Source organism: Colossoma macropomum, unplaced genomic scaffold (genome assembly GCF_904425465.1).
Source record: "Colossoma macropomum unplaced genomic scaffold, Colossoma_macropomum, whole genome shotgun sequence".
Classification (NCBI taxonomy): Eukaryota; Metazoa; Chordata; class Actinopteri; order Characiformes; family Serrasalmidae; genus Colossoma; species Colossoma macropomum.
This window is the reverse complement of record NW_023494800.1, coordinates 855,001-867,892: the sequence shown is the minus strand read 5'-3', so window position 1 is coordinate 867,892 and position 12,892 is coordinate 855,001. Positions and strand designations below refer to the sequence as shown.

At 39.8% G+C, this 12,892-nt stretch overlaps 1 protein-coding gene across 2 annotated transcripts in view; it reads right to left on the bottom strand.

Annotated features, from left to right (window-relative positions):
* Window positions 1-12,065: 12,065 nt before the first annotated feature.
* Window positions 12,066-12,892, bottom strand: part of rbm11 (RNA binding motif protein 11) — a 10,829-nt gene continuing 10,002 nt past the window's right edge. Inside the window, exon 6 of one of the 2 annotated variants that reach the window (XM_036588418.1) lies at window positions 12,066-12,464. In XM_036588418.1, coding sequence (XP_036444311.1) covers window positions 12,364-12,464 — 101 coding nt within the window. In that variant the 3' untranslated portion in view covers window positions 12,066-12,363. The remainder of the gene's footprint in view (window positions 12,465-12,892) is intronic. The other variant, XM_036588419.1, reaches the window with a different exon arrangement.

The window sequence follows — 12,892 nt, the reverse complement described above, 5'->3', positions numbered from 1 at the left end:
ACCAGAGTACCCGGAGGAAACCCACGCAGACACGGGGAGAACATGCAAACTCCACACAGAAAGGACCCTGGTCGCCCCAGCTGGGAATCGAACCCAGGCCATTTTTCCTGTGAGGCGACAGCGCTACCCACTGTCACTGGGTCAGTTCTGCTCTTGTCACTGGGTTGGAACCCTCAAGGCTCCATCTCAGTACCTTTAGTCAGGGAACATAACTGAACCATAATCCACTGAAATGATATGTTCTAAGCTGTACTGACTCCACACACCCCGTCTCGCCTCCAGGCTTTTATTTTACTGTTCTGTTTAAAACATTCGGTTATGAAAAGGTACAAATACGAACTTTTCACCTGGAAACACTTATTTAAGGTTCACAATCAGACCTTAAAACCACTGTTGGAGCTTTGAGTGAACATTTACATCGTACAGGAAAAATGTACAGAACCTTTATTTCAGTACAGTCAGTATCTGGAGACGACTGGCTGAAAACTCCAGTAAATACATACGTAAATAAGTGAGAATTAATTTCAAACTAAACTAGTATTTCAGGATGGTTTGCAGTGAGTACACTCTAAAAAATGCTGAGTTTTATTTCTACCCAAATGCTGGGTTGAGTCTGTTGGGGTTGTTTCCACAGTGCTGGGTAGTTTTTAGCTGGTTTTTGGGAGCCCAGCTGCTGGGTTTGTGACTGTGTCACAATAACAACCCAGACAAAGGGCTCATTTTTAAACAGAGGTTAAATGGTTAATTGTCAGGCAGCAGCACTGAGACACAGCTAACAAGAACCAGTCAGTAAACCTTCATAAAACATGGACTTTTTACTACCTACTCTTCACTCAAACTAATAGAGATACATGTTTTATTTCAAGAAACCTCATTTTTTTAAGCTGTATTTGTCTAATTGTGATGTGAGACATAAATGTTTGCTTCCTTTGTGTTTTGCTGGAGGCTCATTGGTATCTGTAGCTCTTTATATGACATTTGTCAATATTCCTAGCTGAATATTAGGCAATTTTTAAGCAAACATTAACATTATCTGTGTAATAATTGTACTTTATGTGGCTAACAAAACCTACCAACTAAGTTACAAAGGCAAGGCAAGTTTATACAGCACCTTTCATACACTCCGGTCATTCAGAGTGCTTCACAGATGAGAAAATACAAAGATAATTCAAATTAAAAAAAATAAATAAAATAGAATATAAAATAAAAAATAATAAATAAATCAAATTTATCTGCATAGCCAACTAACCAAGCTAGCATTAGTAAACCAAACACACTTGTTTTGACAGGACTTCATATCACGGCTCTTCTCTCTGGCTCATTACTTTGCATGAGGTGTTTTTGAGTGTTAAATGTTTGTCGTGTCTTTTTTATTTTCTAAATTTTGTCATCTTTTCTTTTTACAATTTGGAACAAACATGCCAGGGCATCTGCAGCAAACTGAGAAGATGAATAAAGAACTGATTTCAGTTTTACAGTTTTTCATTATTGAGCAAAACCTTAATGATTTTATTTAGACTTTTTTAAGTAGACAATAATAACATAAAATATATTTAAAAAAATTAAAAACAAGCAAACAAAAAATATCAGACAGTAACCCAATGAAAGGGTGAAAATAAACCTAGTGCTGGGTCAAATTGGTCATATTTTAGGGTAGTCTAATGACCCTAATGGCCTATTGTGTTATTTAAATAATCCAGTGATGACGGTCAGATTAAATGTCAGTTTCCTACAAACATGTCCAATTTCCATAAGAATAAAATTCCAAATCTAGTAATTGAAAATTAAAATGACTTTACATTTCAAAATTAATTTAGTCCATTTTTGACTGTGCTGAAAAGTACATGTGACAAATGATTTGAACAGTAAGTATTCATATAAGTATTAAACTCACCTGATGCTGTGAGTCAGCAGTGAAACTTAGAGCCTGAGCAGGTGCACACCTCCACTGACAGGTCGCAGAGAACAGGAACTGAAGAAGCTCTGCAAGCTTAAGACAGCACTCAGGTCTGATTTATATACACCGTTTCAGGGGGATGTGGCCAAAATCACCCACATACAGTCAAGTCCAAAATTATTTGGACAGTGACACAATTTTTGTAATTTTGCCTCTGTACAAACCCAATATCACACGCTTCAGTGTCTATCAGCCGATTGCACTCACACCCATCATAATGAAGTGCTTTGAAAGACTGATCTTGACTTATGTCAAGAACTGCCTCCCTAGAACTCTGGATCTTCATCAGTTCGCCTACCGAAGATGTAATATCCCTGGCAATGCACAGTGCATTAAACCATCTGGAGAGCAACACTAACAAGAATGATATTCATTGATTTCAGGTCAGCATTTAACAAAATTATCCCCTCTAGACTGATTTCCACACTCGAGATCCTAGGAATCAGCCTCATAGTTCTGCAGCTGGATTCTAGATTTCCTCACAGGCAGAACTCAGTCTGTTAGGATGGGCAGCCACATGTTTCCCACCCTCACTCTCAGCACAGGCTGTGTCTTATCACCCGTGCTTTACACCCTGTACATCCATGATTACATCGCCAACACCATCATCGAGTTCGCTGATATGATGGTAGCAGGAGGAGGTGAGACTCCTCACAGAGTGGTGCACAGACAACAATCTCTCCCTCAGTGCAAACAAACAAATCACATCAAAGAGATGATTGTTGATTTGCAGAGCACGCACTTCTTCAAATGGTGGTAAGAGTGAACTGCTCTAAATTCCTGTTCTAAGTTCATTTAGCCGAGGATCTCACCTGGTCACTCAACACATCAGGCGTCATCAAAAAGGCCCAGCAACACCTTCATTTCCTGAGGAGGCTGAGGAAAGTCAACCTGCCTCATCAGCTCCTCTGCAGCTTCTACGGGTCCACAGCAGAGAAGATCCTGACCAGCTGCTTCACTGTCTGTATGGCAGCTCCACTGTGGAACGGAAGCCCCTGCGGTGACGCTTCATTCTGAGTGTCCTGTTTAGACATAAACACTCAGCAGACTATTAAGGGACATCAACAGCACCTCAGTGAGTAGACATTACAAAAGCCCCCAAAATAAATCTGGGGAAACAGCCTTCGTCCACTACGGACCCAAACTGTGGAACAAGTTGACTAAGAGTATTAGAGAGGCTCAGTGGACATTTTTAAACAACAACTTAAAACATTCCTTTTAAATCTAGTTTACATCTGAAAATATGCGTTTTTGTTCATTTATTTATTTTATTTATTCTTTCATTTTATTCTTCTTTATTTTATCCAATCTTTTAATTATGATTATTACTTTAAATGGTTTATTCTTTCATTTGCTTTTATTTCTTTTTTAAATGGCTTTATTGTTTTATTTATAAGACCCTCCCTGTTTATGCCTCTTGGATTGAGTGGCTGTCTACTACAAACCGTTATCATATCACAACTTGAAACTGGGTGATTTTCAAATAGCAAGAGCGGAGATTTTTAATTATTGCCTACATGATCAAAAATATCTTCTTTTAAAGGGCAAAATTAAAGAAATTACTAAAACAACAACAGAAATAAATAAACTGAAATAAAAAACCAATCAGACGTGGCCAGAGACTGCATATCGTGTCTTATTAATAGAAGATAATTCACATAACAAACTCACGTGACTAAAACATAATCTTTCTTTGAAGTTCAGCAAAAACCATCAGGAATCTGAGACGTCTTTTAAGAGTTCCACAGAACAGCTGATTAACATGCAGACACACCAACATCAACAACATTCAGAGGGACTGATTTGGGTTCTAAGGCTGATTGACACCAGATTAAAGTCTCTCAAAATACGATGGCGTTTAACTTGCTACCACTGACATCTGTGAAAAAAAGATGACTCTTTAGTTTAATCTATTAAATCTATTAATAATCTACTAAATATTTTCATTCACAAGACTATGTAAATATGTCAGTTGCATACAAATATTAATATCACTAAGACATTTAATTTACAGCATTAATTTATGTCTTTTTTCTTTAACCTGCGCCAGGATTGATTAGGCACAACAACTAATATTAACAACTGGAAAGGTGCATTTCCTAATGGAAATGATTGCACAGCTTAAGCTTGCTAATATGTTGCTAGGCAGTTGCCATCGAATCCCAATATATAAACACTCCAGATTAATTGCTTCTCTGTTAGCAGAACACTAGCCAGCAGACGTGTAGAAGATATGGCTGATGTGGAGAGAGAGAGGAAATGTGTAGAGAACTTTAATAACGACATTATTGGAGAAACATCTCTGTTTTTAACACTTTTTAATGTTACAAACTGTTTTCATTCTTCTTTTCTTTTCAGCAGCCGTAGTAGTAGCAGTAGGAGTAGTAGAAATGGCAGTAGTAGTAGCTGCAAATGTAGTAGTTGTAATAGCAGCAGCAGTACTAGTAGCAATTGTAGTAGAAGTAGTAGCAGTAGTAGTTGCAGTAGTAGGAGTAGTCGAAGTCGAAGTAGTAGTAGCAATTGTAGTCATAGTAGTAGTACCAGAAGCAGTAGTAGTAGCAGTAGAAGTATTGCAAGTGGCAGTATCAGCAACAATTGTAACAGTAGTAGTAGCAGCATCACCAATACTAGTAGCAGCAGTACTAGTAGTAGTAGTAGTAGAAGTAGCTGTATCAGCAGTAAATGTATCAGCAGCGGTAGTAGTAATAGCAATAGCCATATTAGCAATTGCAGCAGTAATAGTAGTAGCAGCAGTAGTAGCAGTATTAGCAGCAGTGTTCGTAGCAGTATTTGTAGTAGTAGCAGCAACAGAAGTAGTAGCAGTTGTAGCTATAGTATTAGTAGTAGAAGAAGTAGCAGAAGTGGTAGTAGTAGCAGTACCAGCAGAAGTAGTTACAGTAGAAGTAGCAGCAGTAGTAGGTATAGTAGTATAATAGTAGTATTAGCAGTAGTAACTAAACAAAAATAAACAAAACAAAAATAGCAGCTGTAGATTTTATTATCTAAACTACTCATCTTAATTACCGTCTTATTCAACTGGGTGTGTATTAGTCTAGAAATCCATTTTAATATCATATATATATATATAGATTTGTTGTATTTACATGACAGCAGGCACTGAGTGATACGAGGTAGTCTAAAAGCACAGATTATAGACATAACTAACTCGGAGTTGCATCAATATTACAGTGTAAAGTGCGCAGTGGGACTCATTACAGTAGCAGTTATGATATATTACACAGTGTGTATTAACAGGAGAGGAGATACAGTGATGAGGTTCAGCTCAGTTCAGACAGCAGGAGATCAGTGCCGTCTCTGCAGTAAGGAGACTCGCTGTAGAGGCGTATAGCAGTGGGTAAGAAAGATCTCACACGGTGCTCTTTAACACAGCGCAGCTGTAACAGTCTGCACTGAATGAGCTTGTCTGTTTATCCAAGTAGTAGGAATAATAGCACCAGTAGTAGAAGTAGTAGTAGCAGTCCCCTAGCATCCATCTGGGATACAATAACGACCATTTAGCAACACCCTAGCAACCACCTGGAATACCACAGCAGCCACCGAGCAACAGCTTAGCAAGCCTAAGCTGCGCAATCACTGTGCATTCCCATCAGGACATACGCTTCTCTAGTTGTCATTGTTCTTGTCCCTAATCGATCCTGGCCCAGGTTAAAGAAAAGGCATAAATTAAGGCTGTGAGTAAAACAGCTTGGTGATGTATTTGTATGTAACTGACGCACTTCCATATTCTTCAGCTGCACCTGATCATACAGAAGCTACTGGAGCAGGAAAACAAACGACTCTGACAGTTTCAATCTCTGTTTAATACGAGAAACAGCACTCGTAACACTTGTTGTGCGCACATGACACTGTAAGTAAATGTTTTTTATATTTATAACTGTGAACTTAGTAACAAAAGTTATGCGTACAGTTTAGCTCATCACTCGGAGTCAGCACTAACATAGTTTACGCTTAAAACCTTCTGGCAAACTAAGGGTTAAGTTTGCCAGTAGCAAACAATCATAACGGAGAGTCCGGCTTTATCCCGCCCAGCGGCTACTGAAAGATGGTGATTAGTACAACTCAGCTTTGTTATTGGATTCAGTTGTCCCGCCTCCGCTGCTGCGCAGTCTAATTGAGCCCCCTCCCTCTCCCTTTCTCTTCTCCTCTCGTGCTGAGAAGACGAGACGCAGCTGGAGCTCAGAGGGGAACACTGTGAGAAAACTTGAAAAGTAGCTCAAAAGAGACAATAAAAGTCAGTAAAAGTTAGGCGTCCTGATGAAAACAGACCTGAAACCCTAAACTCCCAGTGATGTGTGTGAGGCCCCACAGTGTTAGCTGTAGCAAGACGATAAATGCCATTACTGATTAGAGCTGGTTGAGGCAATCCAGCAGACATTCTAGAACATTCCAGAGAACCTTGGAATCAGAGCCTGGTTGGATCTCCCGAGAAGTCGATGTCAAGCCACCCACGAATAGCTTTTCTATGAGATCCGTCTTCACTACGGACTGGTGAACTAACAAAAACACAAGAATAAAGGACTCTTTATTTCCTTTTGTGAACAAGCATGAGTATTTCAGTTCATTGTTTTGTTATTTATTTGTATTTTTAGTTGTTTATATTTTTGTTGACCATGTTATTTAAGTTATTAGGGTGAAACAAAGGGTTTAAATCTGTCGAAACTATATTAAACTAAATTAAGATATAATTCTAGCTAAGCTCCATACCAAAGTAACAATAAATCCTAAACAATAATAATCCAACTAAACTAAAGAGATAGTTTAACACTAAACCCAAAGTCTTAATCCTTAACTAAATCAAAGATAGCTAAACCTTAAACCCTTTAAACTAGAACACAAATAAGACCAGATTTAATTTAGTTTAGGATCAACGTGATCTCAGGGACAGAAAGAAGGTTGTTTAATTGTTGAATGTTTTCTTTACTTTGTGTTTGTATATATTTTTATCATCCAGTAAAGAGACTCTCTTTATTTATAACACTACTCCTGTCTCCTGTGTTTGCTGTCACACACCTTCCACCTCCTCATCGAACCTGGTTGTACTGGTCCATAGCCTTATTGCAACCTCAGCTTTGCATCTAGTTTGCAGTGTTGCTGCTGTGGTTCATTAGTGGGCTAAAAGGGGTTACATTCTGACGAACTGTTCTAATTTGTCAAAATGTCCAACCATAGCATGTATTTACAGGTAGAGCTCCTCATAAAACTGTAGGTATGATATTTTGATAACCTAAATCACATGAAGCTTCTTATTCTCCAGATTCTTGTTCAAACATTCCACTCTAAGAGATGCAGCAGTTACATTCTGGTGCCTCAGGCCACGGAGACATTCAGGCACCATTTAAGGTGGAGCTCCTCATCAGAAAATATTACCAGCACTAACAGAATAATCATTTTAGTGAGAGCTGAAATTCACTGCTCATTATGGCTCATTGTTTACAAATCTGCTGATATTTGTTGAACATTGTTAATTGTAATTAATCTTTGGTTATTTCTGCTGTATTCTCAGCTATTTTCATTATTTTATGTAGCTGTGTAATATTAGTCCTGTGGCATGTAACATTAACCTCTCTCCACAATAGTCATAGTTAGAGAATATTACTATTATTATGTTTTCGTTTAATAATAAAAATGGATGTAGTTTACATTCATTTGACTTTAGGTGGATGGACTAAGTTTTAGAGAAGGGAACAGAGAACAACTTCACCACTGCTTCCAGTTACAATGCAAAGTTTGACTGAGACTATACAGTAATAATAACAATTAATAATGTTCTAGACTATATATTATTTAATGTTATATTTTACAAAATATATTCTGCATACAGGCGGCACGGTGGTGCAGTGGGTAGCGCTGTCGCCTCACAGCAACAAGGGCCTGGGTTCGATTCCCAGCTGGGTGACCAGGGTCATTTCTGTGTGGAGTTTGCCTGTTCTCCCCGTGTCTGCGTGGGTTTCCTCCGGGTTCTCCGGTTTCCTCCCACAGTCCAAAAACATGCAGTCAGGCCAATCGGACGTGCTGAAATGCCCCTGTGTGTGTGTGTGTGAATGTATATGTCTGTCTGCCCTGCGATGGACTGGTGACCTGTCCAGGGTGTATCCTGCCTTCTGCCCAATGACAGCTGGAATAGGCTCCAGCACCCCACTGTGACCCAGAAGGATAAGCAGTTTAGATGATGTATGTATTATGCATACAATATTAGTATGTATAATTCATGATAATGAATGTAAAATTAACTACAAATGAATTTATTTTTTTATTCTGAAAAAAATCTCAATCTGGTCTTGACTCGAACTCAAAGTGTCCCTGTCTTGGTCTTGACTATAACACTACAAATCAGTCCCACTGAATGTTGCTGATGTTGGTGTATCTTCTTGTTAATCAACTCTTCTGTGGAGCTCTTGGAAGATTCACATTCCTGATGGTTTTTGGTGAATTTCCAAAGAAAGATTACGTTTAAGACATGTGGGTTTGATATGTGAATTATCTTTTTTTATAGACACAATATGGAGTTTTGGCTAGATCTGATTGGTTGTTTTGGTTTCTGTAGTTTGAAGAGGCTGAGTTTCCCGTAGCAGGTCAGTCAGACGGAGCGTTTCGTACAGTGTGAGTTTATAAGCCGTAGCTTTGTCTGAACACGATGGTCTATTCAAACGTTCAGTGAGAGTCACCAAAGAACAAGATCTCTAACATCACACAGTGTCTGTCTGGCTTTAGAGAACATTCAGCTACAGCTAAACCAGCCAATCAAAACACTCCAGGCGGAAAACTGGAAGTGTGAGCTCCTCGGATGCGTGAGCCTCGGATGTGATTCCTGCTGTTGCTGTGCTGGAGACTGCTGCTGAAGGACAGTTTTAACACCTTCAGCACCTACAATCAAAGATGGGTTAATGGACTTTAGGAAAATTATCATCATTGCATAGCCTTCACTTAGCTAAGGCTCAAGTCAAGTCCATTCTTTCTCTGACACTTTTTACAACAGATCTGAATGAATTTGACCGAATGGAATTTTAGAATAGAATAGAGTAAATCTGACTGGAATGAATTTTCAAATTTAGAACTGAATAGAGTGGATCTGACTGGATGAAGTTTATTTGTCATTTGCATGTCAGGACATTCATGCATTGAAACGCTTGGTGAGGCTCAGCTAATCACTCTACAGCAGGGCAGCATCATATACATACTAAAAACAGTGCAGACAAAACAAAGTAAAACTACCAAAAGATAATATTAAAACTAAAATATATTAAATATAATATACACAAAATATACAGAGACAGGAGAGAGCTATGTAGAAGAACTCTCTGCTGTGTACAAATATATTAAACAAGGGATAATATGAGAAGAATATATATATATGACCAAGTGACTTGGTGTTGTTGTCCGTACCAGTGATATAATAATAATACTGACAAAGTGACCGAGTGAAATGGTAACTGGGGACAGCCTGTGGGTAGAAACTGTTCATTAACCGGGTTGTTCTGGCCTCTATGCTGCGGAATCTCCTGCCTGATGGCAGGATGGTGAACAGGCCGTGTGCTGGGTGACGCTGTCTGACCGGATCTTTTTGGTCTTCCTGAGGCAGCGGGACTGATAGACGTCCTGTAAGGCTGGTAGTTTGTTGCCTATGATGGCTTCTGCCGTCCTCACCGCTGCTTTAAGGGCCTTGCGGTCACAGGCGGTGCAGCTGCTGTACCAGACAGTGATGCAGCCCGTGAGGAAGCTCTCTATGGCGCATCTGTAGAAGTTGATGAGGATCTGAGGAGGCAGACCAAACTTCCTGAGCCTGCGCAGAAAGAAGAGACGCTGACGGGCAGATCTCACAATAGTGTTGGTGTGGAGGGACCAGGTGAGGTCATCAGTGAGGTGTACGCTGAGGAACTTCACACTGCTGACTCTCTCCACTTCTGCTCCATTGATGAACAGGGGAGAGTGACCACCCCTCTGCAGCTTCCTGTAGTCCACGATTATCTCCTTTGTTTTGCTGATGTTGAGACAGAGGTTGCTGTCATGGCTTCACTCTGACAGAGCGCTGACCTCGTCTCTGTAGGCTGCTTCATCAGTGATGAGGCCTCGGATGGTGGTGTCATCAGCAAAATTGAAGATGATGTTAGACGTGTGTCTGGCTACACAGTCATGTGTATACAAGAGGGGGCTGAGTACAGATCAAAGTTCAACCCATTTCAATTTTTGCTGCAATGGATTCTGACATGGAACCAATGTGGGCGGGCAGACTCAGGCAGATGACGGAGGAAAACCCAAGATAAAGGAGAGACTACTTGGTAGCGATGCTGTGCACTCTTTTCCTGTTCGATATGACTTATTTGCCTTCGTAGCTGTTCTCTACTTGGCTCTGTATATGGCCATTTTCTTTTGATGGCCCATATTTCATATGGTTCTGGTTTTGTTTCCCGCTGGATTTCGAGCTGTACAAACTCCGACCCACTCCAGCCATGTAAATGCCAAGATCTGCATGTGTATGCATCTACCGCTCCATCCTTGCCTTGTCTAGCGTGTAGGCACCCTAACACATGCGTCCGCTCAGCACAGATACAACTTCTGTCCAGAGAAAACTCAGTTAAAATCAGACGGCTGATATGTACAAAGTTAAACTTACAAAGTTAAAGATGTATAAATTTAAAAACTGATAATTATAGAAGCCAAAAACACAGGTTATCACTGAGGTCTGGGCAGTTAGTCAGTTAGGAGAGCCCGGAATCAATACCCAACCAGGGTGATGCAGCATTCAGCAGGTCAGATGCTCCAAATGCAGCCGTCTTTAAGTTCAGTTTAGTTTTCTTGTGGCTTTGTTTAGCTCTGCACTTCATCTTAGCTCTATTTTAATTTCTATTTTAGTGTCTTTTATCTTTAGCACTGTTAGTTTTATGTTTATTTCTGGAAATGCCTTTCTGAGGTGCGAAATCTCAGGACATCAGTTTTATTATTTAATATTATTTGAGGCTTTTTATCTGTAGTTGTGTGAAGCACTTTGATTTGCTGCTGTGTATGAAAAGTCCTATAAAAATAAACTTGCCTTGCTTTAAGGGAGGACATTTAAGCACTTACTGTAACAACCGAAGATGTGGCCACAGACTGCATAGCGTGTCTTAAGAATAGAAGATAATTCACATCACAAACTCACATCTAAAACTAATCTTTCTCTGACGTTCAGCGAAAACCATCAGGAATGTAATCTTTTAAGAGTCCCATATAAGAGTTGATTAACATGCAGAGACACCAACATCAGCAACATTCAGTGGGGCCGTTTTGGGTTCTCAGGCTGATACCATCCGTCTGATTAAAGTGTGATAAAATATGATGGCTTTTTAAAAAGTCCAGAGGAAGATGTCGACCAGAGGAGGATGGGTTCCCCTTTTGAGTCTGGTTCCTCTCAAGGTTCCTCCTGCTGAGGGAGTTTTTCCTTGCCACTGTCGCCAAGGCTTGCTCACTGGGGGCGCGGACCCGGATTCTCTGTAAAGCTGCTTTGTGACATCTGTTGCAAAAGGTGCTATATAAATAAATTTGACTTGATTTGACTTACTCCACCTGCTGAAGTGGTTTGAGTGATCAGATCTGTATCTGTTTTAAAGGCGTCTTGGCTGTGTTTACATTCACATTTTTATGTGCCCTCATCCAGATTTAATCCTGATACTCAAGACGCTTAAAGTGACCAAGTGTAAACAGGGTCTAAGTTTCTAGGCATGTTATTCTGAGTGAATCAGCTTTATTGATAACGGTCTGTAGACTGAGCGTCTGTAGAGGCTGCGTTTCCCGTAGCAGGTCAGTCAGACGGAGCGTTTCGTACAGTGTGAGTTTATAAGCCGTAGCTTTGTTTGAACACGATGGTCTATTCAAACGGACAGTGAGAGTCACCAAAGAACAAGATCTCTAACATCACACAGTGTCTGTCTGGCTTTAGAGGACATTCAGCTAGCCAGCCAATCAGAAGACTCCAACAAGACGGAAAACCGTAAGCGCGAGCTCCTCGGATGCGTCAGCCTCAGACGCGACTCCTGCTGTTGAAAGTAGTAAAGCAGCTTTAAAGAACCAAAAAACTGACCTACAAAACTATAACTAGCAAAATACAACACAGTTCACTGCATTTGTGTCTTTATTCACACAGTTCAAGTGGATTTAACTGAAATATTGACTCTACAACAAAATAATGAGCTTAACTGGATTCAACATTGAATTTAATTGAGATAAAGGCTAAATTTATGAACATATTTTTATCCGCAACATACAGGAACACAAACACTGCCATTCACTGGCTGTAAGTGCAAATCAGCTTTGTATGCTCTGTAGAATAAATGCCAGAAGCGTTTTAAATGCTCTACATGATTTCCAGCGCAGAAGCAGTTATCTAGCAGTGCACTGGGAGACGAGCGCACTCAGATTTTACGTCTTCTCTTGCGTTTCTGTCTCCTCTCATGGCTTCTTTTGCCCTTGTGATGCTTTCCGTTCTCTAGGCTGTGCTCTGCATCCGTTTTTGCTGAATTAAGAGAAGGAAAAATTAGATTATAGATGTCTAGCAGAAACTGAATGAATGAAGAAGTGAAGAAAGAAGTGAAAAACACAAAAATAGTAAATTAGACAAATATTTAAACATAAGTGTCTCACAGAGCAAGATTTCTTGCTTAACCATATAACTTTAAGCTCAGTTTGCTGCATAAACTTGAGCCTAACCTGCTACAGGGAAGGATAAAAAGGGATTCTATTGATTTTCCAAAATGTCTGCAAAGATGTAAACAAAGTCATTCAGAGTGGTTTGGTGTGAAACTTCAGAAACTTACAGAGTCAGAACTGTTCACAGTGGTGGTGATAGGAACCAGACGTCCACCTCTAAAAGCTCCCTCACAGAAAGTTCCTACATGAAATGGTTATGAATTCACTGCCTGATGACTGAGACACTGTTTTATG